General features: G+C 46.8%; 1 protein-coding gene across 1 annotated transcript in view; it reads left to right on the top strand.

Moving 5' to 3' along the window:
* The window catches only part of KSR2 (kinase suppressor of ras 2), a 494,911-nt gene that overhangs the window by 428,403 nt on the left and 48,329 nt on the right, over positions 1-18,179 (top strand). Inside the window, exons 11-14 of the mRNA XM_025402906.1 lie at positions 4,824-4,865; positions 5,533-5,605; positions 9,373-9,421; positions 11,274-11,641. Coding sequence (XP_025258691.1) covers positions 4,824-4,865; positions 5,533-5,605; positions 9,373-9,421; positions 11,274-11,641 — 532 coding nt within the window. The remainder of the gene's footprint in view (positions 1-4,823; positions 4,866-5,532; positions 5,606-9,372; positions 9,422-11,273; positions 11,642-18,179) is intronic.

The following is an 18,179-nucleotide window of genomic DNA, read 5'->3' as shown; positions in this document are numbered from 1 at the left end:
TTTACATACATGTATGTCTGTGTACCAGTGTGTGTATATGTGTTCACCTGTGCACAGTAAAGTCTGGAAGAACTTCATGGCAGCCATTGAGGAGAGGGACTTTATCTCATGTACTTACTTCTATGATGTGTATGAGTGTGCATCCATTTTAGAATCGAATAATAAAATTCAGTGCTGAAATGGAAAACAAAAAGAACCTTTGGAAGTACAGTTGGACATACCCTGTGTCTTAGGCAGTTTTAGCAAAACAGCCCCAGGGTCATGAGTGCCTGTCCTGTTTGTACAAAGATCTGGCTGGCTGTCCCACTCTTGACTGGGAGCTTCTGTTAATGAAAAATGGAACTTAGCCGGTGGGTCCCTGCCAGATGTTGGGTTTTCTGAAGGCTATTTAAGCTAAAGCTGAGGCATAACAATGTCCCCAGCACTGATTCATCTAGAACATTCTTGTCCAAAAGGGGGTGGGGGGGTGGACCAGCCATTTAACTCGTCTGTTAACCTCAGGACATGTGGTGAAAAGGCTGTTAGAACCCAAGCGTGGCGTGTGCAGCCTCGGTGGTATTTGTTACTGTGCACTGCCAGCTGGGTGGACCTCCTGTTAACCACCTTTCCCTGAGTCCTGGGACCATGTTGGACATGGCCCAGTATAAGGTGATGTCAAGAGTGCTACATGGACAGACAGACCTGGGGTTGGATCCCAGCTTTGCTCCTTCCTAGCTGTGTGGCTTTGAGCATGGCACTGCCTCTGTTTAGGTCTGTTTCTCATCGGTAACATGGGGCTAACAATTCAGAGCTGTGGTGGCAACCACCATGGCAAGATAGATGAAGAGGCTTTGGAAATGATTGTCTTATGGGTTTCTGAGGCTGGAGTGCTCAAATACCTTTTTTCTTTGGAGCCACCTAGAGCCATCTTGAAACACACACACACAGACACACATACCCCCAACTCCAGGAAATGGCAAATTCTAATGGCTCAAAGGGAGAAGAAAGGAGGTGGAATCTGCCTTTGGTGGAGTTTGCAGGATTTCTGAGACCTCACTTGGGCCACTTGGACTCGTGGGAGTGTTTCCTCCCTTCCCCTTTCCATCAATCTCTCCCAAGCCTCTCTTTTACGCTCATCACTCTGTGCCATGATCTGGTTTACGTACTCATTTGTTAAGTGTCTGTCTCCTCCATCAGAATGCCAGCTGCATGAGACTAGGCAATGTGTCTTCATTCACCACTGCACACTCAAAGCCCGACACGTTGCCTGTGACTGAAGGCACTCATTAAGTGTTTGTTGAATGAATGAATGACCTGAATTTCATGCACTGCCCAGGGCTGCAGTTTTTTCTCTTCAGATTTTCTTCTTGACCCTCAGAATGTGTTCATCCATTCATTTTGTTAACAGTATTTATGAAGCATCTACTCTGTACCAGCTATTGTACTAGGCACTAGGTTTGGAGCAGTGAACAAACCATATGTAGCCCCTGTATTCACTTCCTATTGTTGCTGTAACAAATGACCACATACTTAGTGGCTTAAAAGCACACAGATTTATTATCTTATGGTTCTAGAGGCCAGATGTCCAAAACTGGCTTCACTGGGTTAAAAACCAAGATGTCAACAGGGTTGGTTTATTCTGGAAGGTCTCAGGGAGAATCCATCTCCTTGCCTTTTCCCAGCATCTAGGGGCTGCCCACATTACTGTGCTTGTGGCCCTTCCTCATTCTGGCCTCTGCTTCTGTGATCACATCTCCTTCTCTGACCCTGCCTCCCTCTTCTGAGGACCCTTGTGATGACGTCGAGCCCACCCGAATGATCTAGGATAATCTCCCCACCTCAAGATCCTTAAGTAATCTCATCCAAAGAGTCCCGTGTGCCATGTAATGAAATGGATTCACAATTTCCAGAGATTAGGACCTGAACATGCTGTGGGGGTAGGGGCAGGCATTATTCTGCCTACAACAGCTCCAGTTCTCATGAAAAGTATAGCTTAGTGAGAAAGAAAGGTGTTAACCAAATAAACGTATGCATGAAAACAGGATTATAGATTGTGATGAAGGCTGTGATGGCCAAGAGTCTTTGCAAGAGTCCTTGAGCAAATGCAAGAGAACAGATTTAGGTTGGAGGGTCACTGGATGGCTGAGTTCTGCAGGTGGGGGAAGTAAGGCAAAGGCCCAGTCACAAGAAGGGGCCCAAGTGCCATAAACAAGGGAAAGTGGCCTCCAGAGAGACTCAGGGCTGCAGGGTCTGGGCCTAGCAGTATTTTAGATTTTATGTGAGACTCCATGGGATGCAGTTGAAAGGTTTAGGCAGAGAACAACTTGACCTTTCTTCCTTCCTTCTAGAAGACCACTCTGGCTGCTGTCTTGGGAGGCTTCAGGGTAGGCATGGGGGCTCTGGAGGGGAGGCTCCTTCAAAGTGGCCTGCTTGTCTCTTTGACTTCATCTGCAACCTCCCAGGTCCTGAGTCATCTTGGATGCCAGAAAGCCAGGAGCTACTGGGCTCTCCTGAGCAGCCCACTCAAGGTCACCAGCTGTTCTTTAGAGCCACTTCTTGATGGTGTCTGTCATCAGCAGGAAGAACAGGTCTCCCAACAATGTCTTTCCTCCTCTTCTGGCCACGTGTTTCCCTTTCAGTCACCAGGAACGAGTTGTTCCATGGCACATGGGGAGGAGTCAAGGAGGGCGTTGGCTTCGGGTGTGGAGGCATTTGCTGGTGTCCCGTTGCCTGACACCTGTCCCTTCTCGGACTCTCTGAAGCTGCTCCTGCTCTCCATTGCCCAACAAGAATATAACTGTCAGCGAACGTTTTCTACAGACACTGAATCCCCCATCACTGTCAGAGCTGGGGAGGGAAAAGATCAGCCAAGCCTCTTAAGAGCCTCGGGTAGTTTTCCTGTTTTAATTTTAGCCCCTTGTTGACTAATAAAATAGTTGCATGCAATGAAAAACTCATGTTATCTAACAGTAAAACGGTCCCTGAAATCATGGAGGGTGCTTTTCTTTTAAAGCTTTGCTCTGTGACCTCGAATAAGTTGCTTCTTGCCCTGGACGTCTCATTTTCCAGAATCAAAAATGCATCCATCTGGACTCCAACTATTTGATACAATCTGGAATTGGACTAAGCCCAAGGTTTTTGCTGTTTCATCTATGATAAAGAGAGTTGATTAATTCAACAAATGTATGTTGCACGCTGACTGGTGCAAGGCACAGAACTAGGAGTTTGAGGTCCTGAGATAGTAGGATTTACTCCCTATCCTGAAGGAATCTATCAGTAAATTTCAACCTCAGGGAGAGTGTTCCGTCTGCTTCCCCAAGGCAAAACATTTAGTTAGCACTTGGAACTATGTGATTGTCTCTTAGCTATAAATCATTCTTGTCTATTAGTTAAGAGAGCTTAGAAATGTGTTTATTTATCTCAAAGCTAATACTAATTCGGCACCTTGAATACACTTTTATCTTGTAGTGATGGTCCTTGCCCTTTGAGGAAGGGACTGTTATTATCCTCATTTTACACATATGGGCAGTGAGACTTGGAGTCTCTACAAATAGCCAAAGGCAGAGCAAATATTTGACCATCCAGGATCAGCTTCTAGACTCTAGGCTCTGAGCTACTGTGCTAATATTTGATAAAACAATTCCAGTGGTGGCTTGTCCCTGAATGTCATCGAATTGTTTCTGGAAGTGGCTTCACCAATACAGACTCATCTGACTATATCCCTGCCCTCTTCATTTACTTGAGGACACAAAGCTCTGTGTCCCCTGCCCCCAACACCCCTTGACCCCCTATTCCAGGCACTGTTCCCCAATAGAGTATTAGCATGTTAGAAACCTTTAAGTGTCCAAGACTCCTGGCCTCTGGCGAGTAGATTAGAAGTAAAAGGAATTGTCAGGGAACCAGCAGTGAAGTCCAGAAAATTTATTTTATGTAACTTTTTCCTAAATACAGAAGTTAATGCATACTTGTGGTAGGTAGAATAATTCCCAAAAGATATCCATGTCTTGATCTCAGAATCTGGGAAGATGCTGCTTTAAAGGACAGTAGGAACTTTGCAGATGTAATTAAGTTATGGATCTTGAGATGAGACGATTATCTTAGCTTATCTGGGAAGTCCTTAAATATAATCACAAAGGTCCTTATCAGAGGGAAGCAAGAAGGTCAAAGGCAGAAGAAGGAGATGGCACAACAGAAGCAGAGGTTGGAGTGATGGAGCCATGAGCCAACAAATGCAGGCAGCCTCAAACAACTGGAAAAGACAAGGAATAGATTTTCCTGGAGCCCTCAGAAGGAACTAAGCTTGATTTCAGCCCTGTAAGACTTATTTCAGACTTTTGTCCTCCGGAACTGTAGGAGGATACATTTGTGTTGTTTTACTAAGTTTGTAGTAATTTGTTACATCCACAAAAAAAGAGAAAACTGGTACGATGCTCATTGCAGAAAATTAGGAAAGTACAGAAAAAGCATAAAGGATTTTTTAAGCCACTGTAATCATTCTGCCAAAAGGGGGAAAAAATTAATATTTTGGATTATGGCTTTGCAGGCTTCTTCTGTGTGTGTGTGTGTAATTATGCATTTCACAAAAATGGTATTGTAGTCAGAATGTCTGTTTGAGTTGGAGCAGTCTGATTTTAGGGAGTGTGAGATATCAGATGGGAGGGTTGGCATGGATGTTTAGAGTTCTGGTTTCTTTACACATGTTTGCAGTCCTTTGTCTGCAGAAGTGTGAAAACTCTTGAAGGTGGGCAGAGAATGACCATGTGGTGGCCGTAAGAGCTCAGTTTGGTCCGTGAAGGGACATCTCCTTGGGGACACTCACTCTGATGTTTTCTTTCTTTTGCAAGCATCCCACTACTACAAATACAAGCAGCAGTTCATCTTCCCAGGTGAGTTTCATGTGAGCTGGAAGCAGCCCCTTCTGAACAAGCCCTGCTGCGTTGCAGGAGTTGCTGGGATGAATGGAGGCAGATGTTGTGGGGGTGCCTAAGATCAAAGAGGGTGGTAGTGGAACCATCACACTGCAGGATAATGGCTGAACATGGAAGTGGAAAAGAAAGAGTGGGAAGTCCTAAGGGCACAGTGGGACCCAAGGAGGTCCCAAGGCGCCATGGAAAGGCCTGAGAGGGTGGAGTGCCGTGGAACAAGGGGCAAGGGTGAGGAGGGGTCTAGAGCCATGTGGCAGGGAAGAGATGGTCATAGGGTCCTGAGCTGGGTACTGAGAAGATGTGAAACCAAGGGGCCTTATCATACCAGAGGGAACCCAGGAGAAAGGAAGATTCAGAGATGATCAGTCAATGCTTCAGGCTGGATGCTTGAGGGTTCTGGCAGCCCCCTACTCAACAATGAGGAATTTTGTGGAGGATGTCATCCAGAACCCTGGTCCAGCTGAGCAGGTAGAGTCCAGGTAGTCCAGGAAAGGAGAAAGGAGATTGGCCAAGCGAAGAGATCCAAGATCTGGTGAAAAATTAGCTACCATGTCACCCAGGAATCAGGCCTTTGTGAGGGTTGTGGACTTCACATTTGTTTTCTGAATGTCCCATCTCTGGTTTTCAGATGTGGTGCCGGTGCCGGAGACGCCGACCCGGGCGCCCCAGGTCATCCTGCATCCGGTGACCTCGAATCCAATGTAAGTGGGACAGAGACATCTTCCCCCTTCTCCGAGATTCCCAGCCCTGGCCCTACAATCCACTCCGGTTCCCTATCTTCTTTCCTCCTCTTCCTGGAACTGATGGAGTTGGGGGCAGAGGGAGATGTACAAGGGGTACAGAGAGACACAGGGAATAACTTAGGCAAAGAGAAAGAACGTAAGAGCTCAGGCAGAGAGAGGCAGTGCTGTTCCTCATGAACAGCTATGCCTTGTGTCTCTGCCCCTGCCTGTCAAATGCATTTTCCAGGGGCTGGACCGTTTCCTAAGGACCTATAACACCCCTATGATTAGGAAGACAACTTTCCCCAGGCAATAGTTAGGGCTTAATGAAAGGGCAATTATTCCATGTCACTGAACATGGAATAACTTTTGAAAGTCTCATTTAGGTTTATACCAGGAATCAGCAAACTATAGCCCATGGGACAGATCCAACCTCCTGCTTGTTTTTATATAAAGTTTTATTGGAACACAGCATGCCTGTTTGTTTACAATGTATTGTGCAGGCTTGCTTTCTCAGTGTAACAGCGGAGTTAAGTAGTTGTAATAGAAACTGTAGGGCTTGCAAAGCCAAAAATATTTACTCTCTGACCCTTTGCAGAAAGAAATTTGCTAACCTCTGGTTCATATTATTGTAAAACTAATATAAGCTAATTTTGGAAAATTTGGACTATTCATTAAAAAGGGAAAGGCAAAATAATCGCTCATGATCTCACCACTGTTAGAACTTCTATGTGTGTTCTTTCCATTTATATTTTACATAGTTATGACCCACAAGATATGCAAGCAGTTACCATCCTGCTTTGTTATCTTTTTGCTGAATGTCACATTTTATGAATATTATTTTAGCCTCTCCATAGACATTGTTGGTTCTTGGTTTTTGTTTGTTTAGTTTTTGAGACAGAGTCTCACTCTGTCACCCAGGGCTGCAATGCAGTGGCACGATCACAGCTCACTGCAGCCTCAGCCTTCTGGGCTCAAGTGATCCTCCCAGCTCAGCCTCCCAAATAGCTGGGATTACAGGTGTGTGCCACCACACCCAACAAATTTTTTATTTTTTTATTTTTGTAGAGACAGGGATTTGCCATGTTGCCTAGGCGGGTCTCAAACTCCTAGGTTCTAGCGATCCTTCCACCTCAGCCTCCCAAAGTGCTGGGATTATAGGCATGAGCCACCACACCTGTCCGACATTGTTTTTAATGGCTGTAAAATGACATATGATGTAGAATAATTTTCTTAACCATTTTCCTATTGCCGGATTTTACATTGCTTCCCATATTTCACTGTTGTAAATAATGCTGCAATGAACATCTTTGTGCATAGCATCCTTTGGAAACAGACCCTCTTTCCAGGTGGTTTATTGCTTGTGCAGCAGAAGTGAAGTCACCTTGGCCAGGTGCAGTGGCTCACGCCTGTAATCCCAGCACTTTGGGAGGCCGAGGTGGGAGGATCACCTGAAGTCAGGAGTTGGAGACCATCCTGGCCAACCTGGTGAAACCCTGTCTCTACTAAAAATACAAACGTTAGCCAGGAGTGGTGGCACACAACTGTAATCCCAGCTACTCGGCTACTCGGGAGACTGAGGCAGGAGAATCGCTTGAACCCAGGAGGTGGAGGTTCAGTGAGGTGGGATCGTACCACTGCACTCCAGCTGGGCAACGGAGGGAGACTCTGTCTAAAGAAAAAAAAAGTAATAACCACAAAGTCACCTCCTTAACTTCTTTGGTTGTGATGGAAGCCTGGGGCTTGCTAGGATTTGATCAGTTTCCCAACTCACCTTTTGCCTACTTAGTTTTTCTTCTGGGTCCCCTAACTGCTTCATCTTTTCTGACTGGTCTTAAGGACTTTATAAAGACTTACATGGTACATCTCTGAAATCAAAGGAGTAGCAACTTGCCGGGGGATATGGTGCTGACATCTAGCTTCGGATCATTTCTTTGCTTCACATAAACCAATTCTACAATTTGTGCAAGATGAACTCCAGGTTATTAACTGACAGTCCAGAAGTACCAGCGAAAAACAGTCAATAGCTGCTTGCGATCTGCTTAAATGTGTGTGGAGTGATGGCAACTCTTTGCAGAGGGAAATAATTGAATAGCCCTGGCTGCTGGAATCACGCCTTGATGCAGAGAGGAGGGTGGCCTGTTTTGGTTTGGGGCATGAGGAGGGACTCCAGCTGCATTGTCCCAGCCAAGTTCCCCCCAGGGCATCAAGTTCCCAGCATGTCAGCTGTCATCGTGCAGGTTCATTCCAGTTTCCCAGGCTGTGCTATGAATAATTGGTTAATACCATGGCAAATGCCACTTTGGGATTGACCTTTCTTTCTCCTTCTTTTAGTTCTTGTGGTCTTTCAGACTCTCTCTCACCAGGACCCCCTCCAGCAAGTGGATTGACTCTGTGGAGCCAGCCACTTCCTGCGATCTGAGGGTCAGGGTAGGGAGGTTCCCCAAATGAAGAGGGGGAAGGGAGGATCCACTGGGGAAATAGGAAAGGAGGGGTGGGGTATTCATTGTGACTCTTTTTTCTCACCTGTCTCAGCTCCTCCATGCCTTCAACAGCCCCATTCTGTCTCCCTGCTGCACTTCAAAAACACGTACACATCCTCAAGTCTAAACCCCACAACATACCTCTAATGCACACTGTGCCCAACATCCATGACATGTCAAATGTCACATGCATTTGACAGTCCACTCACACCTCTAATGCACACCCAATTATACCATCAGCATACAGCATCCCCCTCGACATCCTGTGTGTACACCCAACTCACATGCACACAAGACAGCCCTGCACAAAGCACATCCCGTAATACCTATGCAGTGCTCACACAAACACATTGTGACGCCCTGCCAACATCTATACCCAAAATGTTTGCTTCCTAAGAACAGAACTGCAGCTCATGAGCTTGTGAATGCATCTCACACACACACACACACACACACACACACACACACACACACACACGTGTCTTCCAGTTCAATATGGTCTTTTTATTTTCATTCCACACATCCTCATTCCATGTGATTGGCAAGGCCTACCTCAAACATTGGGAACTTTCAAATACACCCAGTAATTCTCTCGTCTTGGAATTCCCACCACACTCCATTTATCCAATTCATACCTAACTTTTGGCCTTGTTACTTTTAGCCTCTCTGCATAGTATCTACATACTGGCTTTAGTTCCTTCAGTAGGAACACAATATTCCTTAAGGTCAGAAGCCATGCCAGTTTCAATTCTATATCCCTCCAAGGGCCTAACACTGTTCCTGGCACACACATCTATTCAATAGTCGCATGAATGCATGAATGAACAGACAAACAAGAACACTGAGATCCTTCCAACAAATTCCAAATTTGTGTGAACTTCGGAGATGTGATTAATTCTTTCCTGGCAAACATATAGAGCTCTGAGGACTTGTCTACCCAGGGCGTTTAGGCCAGTTTATAAGAAAGCTGCTAGATTAGTTGAAACCAAAGCAATAAATAAAAATGAGCCCTGAGCAGCCCGGAAAATCAACTTAAAACAAGGTCCTGGCACACTATGTTTTGTGTGTGTGTGTGTGTGTGTGTGTGTGTGTGTGTGTGTGGCGAGGTTATGGATTATTTCAGACACACGTGTTGAAATGAAATGTGAGATAAAGGCTTGGTGGTGAAGACTTCCCATCTGGGGATTCTTCATACAAAGCTAAACTCAATATACAGACCTACCTTTTCACCTAGGGATCACGTTTCTTTTTCTTTCTTTACAGCTTGGAAGGAAATCCATTACTTCAAATTGAAGTGGAGCCAACGTCGGAGGTGAGAATCAGAGAGCAGTGTAGCGACATTTTCCAGGGGCTGCCCAGAACTTGGCAAAGCCGACTGACGTTTTGGATGACGCAGAGGGCTTGGGGTCAGATTGGGGCTGTGGTGGCCCTGACCGATGGATGTTCTAACTCTGGGACATTTAGCAAGCGGTGGCCCCTCCTAGCACTGAGCCTAATGGGCCATTATATGGCATGCATCATGGAAAAGCCAGTTGTGCGGAAATTGTCAAGAGATTTGCATTCTTAGTTGAAAGATCAGCTCACAGCCGGGTGACTACCAAGGGGGATGTGCCCTGCTGCCTTCAAAAGAATATGTGGGAGGAGGTGGGGGCCTCAGGGATGCCGGGCTTGGAAGTGTTGGGAATGCGCTGGGGCTTCTTCCCACCTGCCTAAGCGGCTGCAGAAATACATAAAATGCCCTGGCTGGAAACCATGGAGTCCTGGCCCCTCAGCTCTGCCATTGCACTGTGTCTTGTACTGAAAGGAATCGAGTCAGGGCTTCCAAGGAAAATCGTGTTCTTTTCTGGGACTGTTTTGGTTGTTGAAATATGATCCTGGGAGAAATTAATGTCTCCTGTATTGTTTCTCCTGAGTGTGCCAAGGGGGACAGCTTGCTCAGGTATTCTGGGTCAGGAAGACCTGTACCCACTCAAGAGGCTACCTTCTCAGGCTATTTCATCAGGTCCCAGGGTCTCTGGGAATCCCTGCTGGCCCTGGCCCCTGCTGCTCCTACAATTCTGCAGGAGAATCCAAGAGGCAATTCACCCCAAAGCACCCCTAGATATCATGCTGATAAGGTAGGTCCCTACACCTCGAGCATTTAACTCTAGTGGTAGTCACGCCGAAGTATGCCTGAGTCGTGTGGGTGTGCATGGTAAAAATGCAGATTCCCGGTCCTGGCCTGTTGATATTTTGATCCAGTAGTGCTAGGTGGGGCCCAGGAATCTGCATTTTCTCGGGCCTCCCACTGGGTGTTTAATACAGGTGGTCAGTTCTGTACTAAGAACTTAACAGGCCTTCATCTAAAACCTCACACTGCTCCTGGGGCAGATTTTCTTACCCCCACTTTACAATGAGGAAAGGCAGCCTCAGGGAAGTAAAGCAACTGGCTCAAGGTCACACAGAGGCAAGATTTCAGCTCGCTTTGTCTGGTTGTTAAGCCCATTCTGTCAACCCCTGACTCTCATGTCTCCTACCTTCCCAGCTGCTGTAGGAGCCTCAAACATCTAGCTTGTAGCTCTGACCTCTCCCAATTTTTGAATCATCAATTCCAAATTCCCTGGGGGAAGCAAAAGATACTCCGTGTTGGCAGTTGTCACGTGTTACCTGCAGATGCATGGTGTACCCGTTATTTTAGCCTGTCTAGCCTGTCAACTTTATCACATGCACATAAACAGCCAAACCAAAAGACTATGGAAGAATAGGAAGGGCATCGGATATTCAAGTCCAGAGACCTGGATCTTAGTCTCTCCTCTGCCTGGCTGCATGACCTGGAGTGAGTCACTTCCCAGGGCAACACATGGGACTTTCGGTGCTAAAACCAGGAAGATTCCAGCAAACTGGAATGGGTGATCCCCATAACACTTCTCTCTGAGCCTCAGTATCCCCCCATTTAGCACAAGAGAGGTGGATGATCATGATCTCCCTTTCAGCACCTTCACTGTAGTATGATTCTAGACCAGATTCTAGACCTGGGGAAACAGAGGGACGTGTGTCTGCACCAGCTCCAGATGCATGTAGAGATGTGTCCAGACCTACGCATGCACACGGGACCCAGCAGAACCATGAGGGAGGCTGGGGCAGTGGCAAACCCAATTCTGACCTCTCTCCCACTCCGGCCACAGAATGAAGAGGTCCACGATGAGGCCGAGGAGTCAGAGGATGACTTCGAGGAGATGAATCTGTCCCTCCTCTCGGCCCGGAGCTTCCCACGCAAGGCCAGCCAGACCAGCATCTTCCTTCAGGAGTGGGACATCCCCTTTGAGCAGCTGGAGATCGGTGAACTCATTGGAAAGGGCCGCTTTGGGCAAGTGTACCACGGCCGCTGGCACGGCGAGGTGGCCATCCGGCTGATTGACATTGAGAGGGACAACGAGGACCAGCTCAAGGCCTTCAAGCGGGAGGTGATGGCCTACAGGCAAACGCGGCACGAGAACGTGGTGCTTTTCATGGGTGCCTGCATGAGCCCGCCTCACCTGGCCATCATCACCAGGTCAGTTCTACCTGGGCTCCCACCCAGGGATTGGCAAACTCTGCTTCTGGCATGGTTGAGAAATGGTTTTCTGCTTACTTGACCGCTCTGGTTAATAGACCATCTCCAGTTCTACCATGTACAGTTTACTTACATGGTTTAAGACTTAAGATTCCAGAAAATACTTAATTTATTTATTTGTTTTTTTAGAGACAGGGTCTCCCTCTGTTGCCCAGGCTTAAATGCAGTGGTATGATCATAGCTCACTGCAGCCTTGAACTCCTGGACTCCAGAGATCCTTTCGCTTCAGCCTCCCAAGTAGCTGGCACTACACGTGTGTGCCATCACACCTGGCTCATTTTTTAATTTTTTGGTAGAGATGAGGTCTCGCTATGTTGCCCAGGATGGTCTCAAACTTCTGGCCTCAAGCAATCCTCCTGCCTTGGCCTCCCAAGTGCCGGAATTACAGGCCTGTAAGCTACCACGCCTAAACCCAGAAAATACTTTTAATGCTAAAACTCTTTAGCAAAACCAAAGAGTACTAAATGGAGAATCAGAAACATCGGGTCTTGCTCCCCCTGTATTCCAAGTATTTGTGTAACAGCTTCTCAAAGAGTCACTTTCTCCATATGTGAAATGAGTATATTCGACTAAATCAGGAGTCAGCCAGCTTTTTCTGTAAGGGGCCCAATAGTAAATATTTTCAGCTTTGTGGGTTGTACAGTTTCTGTAGCAGCTACTCTGCTCAGCCACTGTAGTCTGAAAGCGGCTATAGACAATCTGCAAATGAAATTGCAGAGCTGTGTTCCAATAAAAGTTCGTTTACAAACCCGGGGAGCGGGCTGTATTTGGCCCATGGGCCATAGTCTGCAGACCCCTGATTAAGATTTTTTTCTTTTTGAGATGGAGTTTCACTCTTCTTGCCCAGGCTGGCGCGATCTCGGCTCACTGCAACCTCCACCTCCCGTGTTCAAGCGATTCTCCTGCTTCAGCCTCCTGAGTAGCTGAGATTAGAGGCATGCACCATCATGCCCAGCTAATTTAGTATTTTTAGTAGAGACAGGGTTTTGCCATGTTGGTCAGGCTGGTCTTGAACTCCTGACCTCAGGTGATCTGCCCGCCTTTGCCTCTCAAAGTGCTGGGATGACAAGCATGAGCCAAGATTCTGGTAACTATTATTCTGGTTTTCATGAAAGTTGCAGAGCACATTTGCAGTCTTTACCATTGTAGTTTGGAATATCCAGGATCTGTGGTCTTTGGGTACACAAAAGGGATAGTTCATAGAGAACTAACATTGTGAAAATGTTTCTTGAACTTTCTCAGATTTGCTCTCTGGCCTCTCCCAGAGGCTTAAGGCACTGGGGGAAAAATAGCTTTGGTTTTGATGAAACAGTTGTGAAACAATCCTTTGGTTTGTTTTCAAACTCTGGCACTGGCTCCCCTGTAACATTAGGACTGGCCTCTGCAGTGGCATTCTTACTATGATCTGTGATGCCAAGGGCCCGTTAGGAGCTGTCTCCTTCCTCTACTCAACTCAAGCAGTGAGACCCCAAATGCACAAGTCTTGCATCTTAGCAGGCCCAGAGCAGATGCTGTGGGCTCAGAGAAGAGCTGGTGTGTCTTTGATCTCCTCCCTTGTGAGACAAAACCTCCTTGAGTCCACTTATAAGAACCTGGTGATTGTTAGAAGGTGCATTATATTCTGTATCCGTAGATAATGCGGATGGTGGGTTGACCAGGGTGACTCGTGCTTTGAATGATAAGCGCTGGTGAAAGATTGGGGATCTAGGGATGGGCCTCCAAGCCTCCTTAAATCAGGATAAAAATGGTGGTTCTCAATGCTGCACAAGGCAGAGAAGTGGCTCTGAAGAAATCAGCCCAGGAATCTTCAGGAGCTGAGCTGTTTTGAGTGTAAGCTTTTGCTGAGTAACTACGCCACAACTTGGTGGTTTCTCTGTATCCTATGGACAGTTCTGGGCTTAGCCAGACTGAATAGCTGGGCTCTTGTAGTTGGCTGTGGTCAGCTCTGGGTCAACAAGGGGATAGTCAGTCTTAGATGCCCTCCTTTGTGTGTCTGCTGGTTGGCAGACTGTCAGGGGATATCCCCAACAGCCTAGCTCAGGCTCATTCTCATGGCGGTCTCAGGTTTCCAAGTGCAGCGAGAGGTCAAGACCTACATCTGTTGGCCAAAGAAACTCCTATTCTCCCCTAGATTCTAGGCATGGAGACACAGCCTCTACTTCTGAATGGGAAGATCTGCAATGTCCCGCTGCAAGGATGTGGCTGCAGGTTGGGGACAATCTGTGGCTATTTTTGCAATCTACTACAGAGAGACCTTAGCTCCCTTTCCTTCCCTTTCTTACCCAGTATATATCCTCATCTATCAGTCAATAGCCTATTACTTGGGATACACAAGTCTGGTTGAAGGGTGATCTTTTCCCCACCCCTGGCCTTCTCTCTATTGCTCCCATCTTAAGCTCTTATCCCGTCTTTCCCTCTGGTCAGCTCCTCACCACCCTCCTGCCTCCTGGTTCAGCATTATCTATGGAGCCTAATCCCCATGGCTCCCTCACCCCCTCCTCAAAGGCTAGCAAGTTGGAAATAGACAAACTCAGCAGCCATCCTTGAAAAACGAGTGGTCATTATGAAAATGTGTTGCTCATCCTGCAAGCCAGCTGCATTTGCGGCCCTCTTCTATTATGTACAAAATTCTGAGCCCCCCTCCCCAAGCGCCATAACTGCCTACAGATTTCACAAATAGCCCAGCCTTTTCCTGGCACCACGATAAAGACTCTGCAGCTTTGGGACGTGTAATTGGTCTCTGAAGTGTTTTGGTATTTTGTGTGAGGATGCCAGATGAGCCCCAGAGAAGTGGCATTGATTCCATATTATTGTGTTGTTATATATTTATCTTCGGGAGGGCCTCTGTGCATCCCTCTCTCTGTTCAGCACTGTCCACTTGTTGGCTCTCCAGGTTTCTTATCTGCACGTTCAGTTTGAAACCAAATATTTGAGTAATTTGATTAATCACTTGCATTCGCATGATTGGCTGGCAGAGGTTGATGGCTGGACGATAGCCAACCAACTGGAACCATTTTTGGACCCTAGATTTATTTTACAGGGAACATAAGACCAGATAATTACCTGGCATATTCTGGATCAATTCACAATGGCACATTCTAGCCAATTACTTAGTAATTATCATCGAAGTTAACAAGTATTTCTAAGATTAGCTTCCTTGCAATGCAATATGTGTGGCTCTTGGGGAATGAGTAATAACCAACTAGTTACCCAATTGCTGTAGCCACAAATGCTATTAGCAGCAGGATTGCTAAATTGTTTCACAATTGGGTCATTATGGGATTATTGCAAAGCTATTGACAGTCTGCACAATCACTCATGTGAAAAACTCCAAGTGAAATCTGAAAGCCAATAGAGTTGAGTGAAAGTGTCTCTCACCCTTCTACCTTGCTATCTAGAGTTTCACAGGCCTCAGTTTCTCCTTCTGTAAAATGAGCAGGTGGAAGCGGATGTTTGTTGCAGTGTCCTGCCAACTCTGACAGTATTCTTTGCTTGTCTGATAATGAGCTGTGTTTGAGAAGCAGCTGGGAACAGGTCTGGAACAATGCATCTCAAAGATGGTGTACCTGGACCTTCCTGCACCAGAGTCATAGGAGAAGAAAGTTGTAAAACTGCAGATTCCAGAAAAAAGACTGTGATGGTGGCAGGTGAGGGCAAAGGGGAGAAGGTGAGGGTAGAGAAGCTGTCAGGAGCACGACTGGAGAGAGCAGGGGTTCTCAAGCCTGGTGGAGGAAGGGGAGCTTTTAATACAGTAACGGTGCCTGGCCCTGCCCCAGAGCAGAGTCTGCCATCTTCAGCACTGCTGATATTTGGGGTGAGAAAAACCTTTGTGGTGGGGGCTGTCCCATGCACTGTAGGGTGTTTGGTAGCACCCCTGGCCTCTACTCACTAGATGCCAGTAGCACCAAGCCCCAAGGTGTGACAACCAAAAATGTCCCCAAGACATTGTCCAGAGTGCAGGGGACTCTGCACTGGCAAACTCTGTGTTATGAAGGTCACCATATTAGGGTTGCCGTTTTGACAGTGGGTGAGGCTCTGAACCAGCAGAAGCCAAGCCATGCTAGGTGACATAGCTGAGCCTTTTTGCTGAAATCAGTTCCCTGGTTGTGGGGTAGAACCAACACAGAGCCCTCAAAAATAAACCAAAAAAGCCGCAGATTCCAGCAGCTTTCAGCAAGTGCTTTTCTTCAGGCCAGGCGTGATGAGGTTCTCCTGTTTATCCTTGTGCCTATTTTACAGGTGAGAAAACTGAGGTCAGAAAGGCAGGGGGAACCCTTGCCCAAATCATGGAACAAATAACTGGCAGAACTGGGAATAAGCAAATGTCTATCTGAATACTAGTCTAGTAGTAGGTTCCTCCTTTGCCAATGGCTGCCTTAGCTAGGTCAAGGGGAATGGGCTTCATCTGCGAGCACTTTTGTGGCACAGAGATTCTGCATTTTTGGTCCTATCACAATCACCCGGAGAAATTGGTAACAATTCAGGGCGGAGGCCCCATCCTACAATTAGCTTGGACCTCTATCCTTTTTAGTAAGTACCAGGGGATTTTGTTCATGCCACAGTTTAAGAACCACTGGCTTATTAGAACTGAGTTTCATTTTTGTAGCTTTGATTTTCTGGTGTTTATGTGCTTCTCCAATACCCTGTAAATTCCTGTGGCACCAGCATAACTATGCTCAAGCACACGTGCACACACACATGTACACACACACACACACTCGCTCCTCTTCCATATAAACCCTAAATTACACGCCAGTTATCTTCTTTCTCTCCTGTTCTCTTTCCCGCGTCCCCTCAGAGAAATGCACATACTCTATCTTTCCCTGTAAAACTCATTCCACAAATATTAGCAAGTCACAAAACTGCTCTGCAGAACTCACAGAACATACAGTCTCTCACAGAAACCCCCACCTCACCCCCTTCCCCACTCCCCAAATAATTTTGTTGAACTCTAAAATTATTTAAATCTGTGCTTCTTATCATGTGGTTCCCTAACCAGCCTTACCTGCGAACTTGTTAGAAATGCTAATTCTCTCTCCCACCCTCCCCCGCTGAATCAGAACCTCTGCGGGTGTGTCCAGCAAGCTGGGTTTTAAGACGCCCTATATGGAATTCTGGTTCATGCTCAATTGTGAGACCTGCTGCTTTAAAGAAAGCGGGTCGTTCTTCCCACCTGGAGCAAACTGCCTTTACGACTGCCAAGAGCTTCGGGCACACCTTGGAAACCTCTTCTCTCAGGCACTACTGAGAGGTATGCAGCTGAGTCCACCATGGGTGAGGGCCTAGCGTGACCCAGTATCAGCACCTCCGGGGGCCTGAGAGCCATCTGTTAGCTTCGGTGCTAGCACATTCCACTAACGTGCCTTCCACAGACATTCATCAGACCCCGGCACAGTGCCAAACCACATGATAGACACTCAGAACACAGTGTCTACAGTTTGTACTGTGGCCTTTGCATTCCAGAAGAGACAGACAATAACAAGTTAAGCAAACACATAAGATCATTAAAACACTGTAATAAGTGCTGCGAAGGCCATAGACAGGGCGGTCGATGGGTCAGAGTGATGGGAGGGCTACTTTGAAGAGGGGCTCAGAGCCGGCTTCATAGGGGAAGTGACATTTGAGCTAGGATCTAACGATGAAGAGGCAGAGAAAGAGCAGTTCAGGTGGAAGAACTGCAGGTGCAAAGGCCCTGGGGTAGGCATAAGATTGGTACATTTGAGGAGCTATGGAAAGGGGCTGCAGAGGCCAGATAATTGCAAGGCTTTGAATGCCATAGAAAGGAATGTAGCATTTATCCTAAGACAATGGGAAGCCTGTGTAAGGTTTTAAATGGAAGCTGCCCACACTACTCTGGGGGTTTCCTGATGGCCAAGATCCTACCTCCTCTTGCACACAGCTGGTTGGTTCAATGTGTCAAAATGCATATAGGTTAGAATAGTGATGGCATCAAGGAAACCCAGCACCGAAGAGCACAAGCTGAGAGAAAAGGCTCTGGGGTATCCTGACTGTCAGTTTGCCATTTCCACCTGTGTGGGGCTCTCAGGAACGATACCAGTGAATTTCATCAGGATCCTTTCCCAGCGACTGGGGTAGGATGGGGCGAGGTATTAGGGGCATTACCTAAACATCTCGTAATTGAGGGGCTCAGACTGTGTGCCCCCGGAAAAAAGAGGAAGGAAGAACTGGATTTCCCCATGCCCCCCAGGATGATTTTAAAAATTTCTCATGTGGCGCTTGTCACCAATCCCCTTGCTGGGTTCCCAGAGTCTGAGAGGTATCTTCTCAGTTATGTGAGGTTAACTGTTGCCCGCATGCATGAAATATCCAGCACTTACCCATCTCCTAGGGACAAGGTAGTAATGAAATCCCTTAGGGCCTCATTTGCACAGCATTTTAAATCCAGTAAATATCAGGAACTACTTACTAGATTATTTATTTCCAACTCCAAATCAGTTCCTGTTTTCCATGCTTTCAA

This window comes from Theropithecus gelada, chromosome 11 (genome assembly GCF_003255815.1).
Source record: "Theropithecus gelada isolate Dixy chromosome 11, Tgel_1.0, whole genome shotgun sequence".
NCBI classification, from domain to species: domain Eukaryota; kingdom Metazoa; phylum Chordata; class Mammalia; order Primates; family Cercopithecidae; genus Theropithecus; species Theropithecus gelada.
This window is presented reverse-complemented; position numbering and strand designations above follow the sequence as displayed.